General features: G+C 50.9%; 1 protein-coding gene across 2 annotated transcripts; it reads left to right on the top strand.

Moving 5' to 3' along the window:
- The first annotated feature begins 302 nt into the window (after positions 1-302).
- ccdc177 (coiled-coil domain containing 177) lies at positions 303-5,198 on the top strand. 2 transcript variants are annotated; one of them, XM_088312546.1, is made up of 3 exons: positions 303-895; positions 2,193-4,816; positions 5,114-5,198. In XM_088312546.1, the coding sequence occupies exon 2, from the start codon at positions 2,199-2,201 to the stop codon at positions 4,533-4,535; it is 2,337 nt and encodes a 778-aa protein (XP_088168672.1). In that variant the 5' UTR covers positions 303-895; positions 2,193-2,198; the 3' UTR covers positions 4,536-4,816; positions 5,114-5,198. The 2 variants fall into 2 exon arrangements, with proteins under 2 accessions (XP_088168672.1, XP_088168663.1); XM_088312537.1 differs by having other exon boundaries at positions 304-891.
- The last annotated feature ends 375 nt before the right edge of the window (positions 5,199-5,573 follow it).

Below are 5,573 nucleotides of genomic sequence, written 5' to 3'. Positions count from 1 at the left end.
AGTAGATTTTGGAAACACGCGCAGCTGTTTTAATGAGAGAAATCTATGATTTTAGAATGTCCCTGAAAGCAACTTTCTAAACAAGCTAAAATGATAGATACATACTGATGCATTGTTTGTTTGTTTTTAACAACAAAACATATTTAGAATTACCAACAACATAAATAAGCATATGAAAAAAAAAAAAGATGACAGAATTCTTTTTTACTCGCGCGTTTTGACGCTGAATCGGAACACCGTAACGTAAGGTTCTATCTCCCTCTTGTGGATTTTAAGTGCATTACAGCATCGTTTTTTTTCTTCCTCCGTCGATGACAGCTGCTGTCTCTCTGGATCATTTCGATCCATTGCCATCATGCGCACATCATTTGAAAAACGCATTAAATAGGCACCACCAGGATGAATTCTACTCACTTTAACGAAAACATAAGCAAGAGATAATCTAAAAGGATCACTGATCGCATAGGAAGCATCAAGCGCGGTGCACGTTAAAAGCATGCAGGAGGAGCCGCGCAGCCATTGGTCCATATTGCCGTCACAATCGCGAGCATATTGAGCTAAGAGCAGGCGGGGCCTCCTCGGAAGCTGAGGCGAAGCGGGGGTAGGATGCTGCAGCGCAAGCGAGGACTCGCGATGTCATCATAGTAAAAAAAAAAAAAAAAAAATCTGACGACATTCGGTTGGGGTGTTTTTGCTATCAAGTGAAACATCGATCGAATTCGCCGCCATCTGCGCGTCCCCGGGTGACGAGATGCTGAGGCGGCGTGACGCTCCGCGGCGGTGGGGGAGGAGAGGCCCCACCGCCAGCTGATGTTATTATGCGGGGAACGAGGCCCGCTGGACGGATTAAAGAAGAACAAAGCACCGATTCAAGTGACGTCTTGCACACTGGTAGGTCAGCATACATTTTACAATTAATATTCATTTGGAATATGAAAAAATACTGTCCGCTTCCTCTTCGTGATTTGTCCGTGGGAGTGTGGGCGGGGGTTCGAGGCCTTCATTTTGTTGTAGCCGGTTCTAGTAACATCATCCTCTATTGTATGCCAAGCCTCTCTATTGGGGACATTGTGCAGTCACAGAATTTGCCTATTTGTGGATTTTATTTATCTTTTTGTCTGAATTTAGTCTCCGTTAAATCACAGAGATATTTAATTTAGACATAAGAAGTGCTTTGCCGCCACAGGCAATTATAAAACTTTCGGGCAGATGTAAATCCTGACCCTCTGCGAATCATCCTTCATGTGCATTTTCAGTCATGTGCCTATTCATCAAAATGTAGATGTGATGTCATAATTTGACAAATTTGCATAAATAGGTCCACCCGTGACTTAGAAGCTAGGCTGGGTGAACGTCTGCCACTTTCAAGCAAGGGCTTAGACTACAATGAACTCCCGCTATTTCTGATGGATAGTGAATGAGTCATGTCGCAAAACACAAAAATCTGCCAATGATTGACACCCAATCAAATCTGTTGGTAATTGTCAAAAGATTTAGTCAAGACAATGGCTAAATGAAGCGCCATCGAAAAGTTCATAAGCGCTAGGCAACAAAATGCCACAAGATGATGACAAAGGAAGATTTCTATACAAAACACTGTTTTGGCCTGAGCACAAAAACAGCAAATATGTGAGTTTTTCAGCAAATTTGCAAATGCTTATTGGACGCACAGTAAGCATTATCAGCAGCATAGACGCTATTTGTTTGGCAACACTGCATGCGCCATATGCACGGATCCTCTTTAAGTGGAAGACGAATGTCTCGTTTATTAAAAAGGGAGTGACCGCACATTGAGTTCATTATTTAACCCCAAAAGAACCTTTTTGACCCATTTTGGGTCCTTTTTGACCCAACCTTTTTTAGAGTAAAAAACGTGGTATTAAAACACTTGGGTGCAGTTTTAAATTGTTGGGAGGGGGTGGAAAAACAGGTCGTTTACGGTAGAGTGAAATTTTTTTTTTCTTCATAATTCACTTGGCCTACTAAATCGGCCAAAAATAGAGCTTCTGTTACAGGATGGAGGCTTGTGTGTGATGTCACTTCCCTGGAGGCAGAAAGTCTCATCTGCTGAGAAAAAAAAGAAATAAATAAATCATTTGAGTGCATGCACATGTGTAAGCAGCCATGCATGAAGGCGACCCTCCCCCCTGCTGACCACCAAATTGAACCCTCTTCCTGTTCCTCCATCTTAGCCAACGATGGTGGACCCCTCCGAGGCTGAGGAGCAGACGAGCAAGTCCATCGCCCCGCAACTGGGCGCCTCCACCGTGGTCCCCGGAGACCAACGCTTGCCAGACCAGGCGGATGGCGCCATTGCGGAAGAGGAAGGCGACGTCGGCGACTTCCAGACACCGCCCACCGGCAGCTCCGAGCCGAGCCCCTGCCACACCTCGTCTCCGGCGAACCCATCACCGCCGCCGCCTCCAGAACCCGACGGCGACCTGTCACCCAAGCTGCACCTGGATCTGTACAACTTCGACTCGCCCGCAGCCGAGGGCAGCCGCTACGTGTTGACGAGCCCGCGCTCGCTGGAGGCATGCGCCCGCTGCGGCGTCAAACCCGTGGAGCTGCTGTCTCGCCCACTCTCTGACTTTGCCCGCGAGGCGCCAGGTCGCTCCATGCGGGTGGCGACAGGTCTGTTCGAGGTCTACGAGCGGGATCGGCATGCCAAGCTGCGGCACTGCAGGGAAGAGCGGGAGCGGATCGTCCGGGAGGAAAAGCGGCGGGTGATGCAGGCAGCGGTCAACAGTTGCGCGTCGGCGTTGGAGCAGCACAAAGTCACCACTCAGCCTCCTACACAAGAGACCTGCAGCTCAGCTACTGATTCAGTTTCAGCTTCTAAACCGGGACCATCACTGCAATCAAACCCAAACAGAGTCGGTTCCACAGGTCCCAAGCAGTCCTCCGGCAGAACGCCGCGGCCGGCGTCAGGTGGTCCACCAAAGGTAGTCCGGAAATCTTCTGGGTGCAAACCCTCCGGCACATACCCCAGAGTGACACCGAAAGCTCCCGTCTTCGTCAGAGCCAAGTCCACATTGACGCCATCTGTGTCAAAACCGCTGAACGGTGTCACCGGAGGTTTGTTTTCGCAGCACAATGGACACTTTCACCCCAAGCTGCGAGCCAAAAGCCACTCCTTGGAGTCCCTGCAGAGGAGGACCGAGCCCGTCTGCTCCTCCGCCTCCAACACCACCACCTGCACCTCCTCAGAGTCCGGAGCTTCGTCATACAGCTGGGACGGGCCACGGGACCACTGGGCCAAAGTGTCCAGTCCCCGCGCTCGGACCCTGGCCATGTTCAACTCCCTGATGGGCCGCAGCCTCAGCCTGGGAGACCTGAGCCACTCGCCGCAAACCACGCAGAAGGTGGAGCGCATCGTGAAGGAGGTCAAGCGCCGAGGCCTGAACGCCGTGTCGGAGCGCGACCGTAAAATCGCGGCGCTGATGCTGGCCAGGTACCAGGAGGAGGACATCATGAGCCAGACTCGCTACGTGGCCCACCTACAGTGGGACAGCGAGCGGCGAATGGAGGAGCTCCGGCGGGAGCAGGATGAGCGCAACAAGCAACGGGCTGTGCAGGAGGGCCAGCGGCTGTGGCAGACGCAAGTGTCCACGCGGCAACGGTGGCTCAGCCGGGAGGAGCGCCAGTCGACCGCCGCCAAGATGCGGCAAGCCGAGGAGAGCGAGAAACAGTGGCGCGAGCTGGCGGAGCGGCAGGAACGCCACCGCTTGCACAAGTTGCAGCAGGCGGCGCGCGAGGAGAAGCACAAAAAGTCTCTGCAGGAGCAGAACCTCAAGGCCTTGGAGGAGGAACGGGCAGCCGTGTTGGAGCAGGAGCGACTGCTACTGAGGGAGAAGCTCACAATGGCTGAGCTCAAGCGGCAGGAGAAGGAGCACCAGTCCCAGGAGGAGCGGCGGGGCCTGAACAAGGCGGAGCGGAGGCGCCACGCCGCCCTCATCCAGGAGATCACTCGGCGCGAGAAGGAGGACTGCGAGGAGGCCAAGCGGGCGGCGCAGGAGAAACTCAGCCGCTCCCTGGAGAACTACGAGCACATCGTGGAGCGACGAGGCCAGGAACTGCGGGAGAAGGCCAAGCGTGAGGAGGATCAGATCCAGCGAGCCCGCCGAGCCGCCGAGAATCGTGAGCGGCAACAGCAGAGGCAGCTGGAGGCCCGCGCCCGCGAGGCGGACAAGCGGGCCCGGCAGGCGGCGCTGGTGGCCGAGGAGCGCGCCAAGGAGAAGGCCCAGCGCGCCGTTCAGAACCGGAGAGAGAAGGAACGCCTGCAGCGTCTCAACCGGCAACGTGTGGAGGAGGAGGAGAAGCAGCGGCGGCGCGAGCTGCTGCAGTCCATCGAGCGCAAGCTGGAGAAGAGCGAGCAGATCTTCAAGGAGAAGCGCGCCGTACTGGAGAGCGCTCGCTCCGTGGCACGCGCCTCCTTCCACGTACGGGACAAAGTCCGCGAGGAGACCAACGGGCGCACCTTTGACAAGATGGCGCTGGAAGCTCAACTCAAAGCCGGCCTGGATGACAAATAGGACCAGTTTTTAAAAGCTTTAATTCCCTCTCCCCCCATGAACCCCCCCCCCTTTTTTTTTACACTTTCATATCATCAAAAACTACATCCATCCCTCTTTTGTGCCTCCATGATGACAGACCAGGCTCTCAAAGGATCCCGCAGGCACCATTAAAGGACAAGCCAGAAAAAAAAGGAGGAATTCCTCCGGAAAATAATGCTGTAGGCTAGACGATGAATCACCAGACATCGTCATCATTCCCTCAAATGCTCAGTCGGCCATGCACAAGTTAAGGGCTACAGGTAACAACTTTATCTGGAAAAAGCTGAGAAGCATTGCTGTACTTTTCCTTAGTGACATTTAAATCTACGCTAATTAATAAAGCCTCAGTTTTACATACTTTTTACACCCTGCAGTGTGACATTTACATGTTTTCAGTTAAAAAAAACAAACAAACATGAAAACATGTAATTGTTTGTGTGGAAATAACACATTTAAATCCTAAGGGCAGTTCAGAGTTTATCACGCGCAACGAAGACGTTGATACCTAGCAGATATTAGCATTAGCGGCTAACAGTGTTCCTCGTGTGTCATTTCAGGTCCATGAGATGATGAACCAAGTTGTCCTGGGGAGAAGAATTCTTATCAAATTGCACAAATGCAAATTAAACGTGTATACTTTTATGGGTTTTTTTTGTTTTTTTTTTTTTGGTGTGCGAGGCTCAAAGACAGTTAGTTTTATTAGCATCAAGACGGTTCCTTTTGTGTCTCCCTCCTCCATTTCATGTTAAATTCAGGTGTGGCTACAATTCAGAACAAAACCGCTCGCGGCAAAAAAATAATAATAATAAAACAATCAGAAGCAGAATTAAAAAAAAACATTTGACAATGATTTTGCCTCATTTCAATAACTGCAGCCATTTTAGACCCTAAACATCCTCTCTCTTTAACGTATCAGAACCATTGTATATTAGCTTACTCAGTAATTTGTGACTTTTGGATTAATTTTGGTTTACATTTAATCAAAGAGCTTAGTTACCTAAATAGCACCTTATTTCT

Source organism: Idiotropiscis lumnitzeri, chromosome 1 (assembly GCF_059441095.1).
Source record: "Idiotropiscis lumnitzeri isolate Australia: NSW breed Sydney's pygmy pipehorse chromosome 1, RoL_Ilum_1.0, whole genome shotgun sequence".
Classification (NCBI taxonomy): domain Eukaryota; kingdom Metazoa; phylum Chordata; class Actinopteri; order Syngnathiformes; family Syngnathidae; genus Idiotropiscis; species Idiotropiscis lumnitzeri.
The sequence above is the reverse complement of the archived record's forward strand: the minus strand, read 5'-3'. Positions and strand labels throughout refer to the sequence as shown.

Bases quoted from the DNA above. Each gene is read 5' to 3' on its own strand.
- ccdc177 (XM_088312537.1), top strand. From the start codon at position 811: ATGTTATTATGCGGGGAACGAGGCCCGCTGGACGGATTAAAGAAGAAC. The intron at 892-2,192 runs GTAGGTCAGCAT...CCTCCATCTTAG, and splicing joins AAGTGACGTCTTGCACACTG to CCAACGATGGTGGACCCCTC.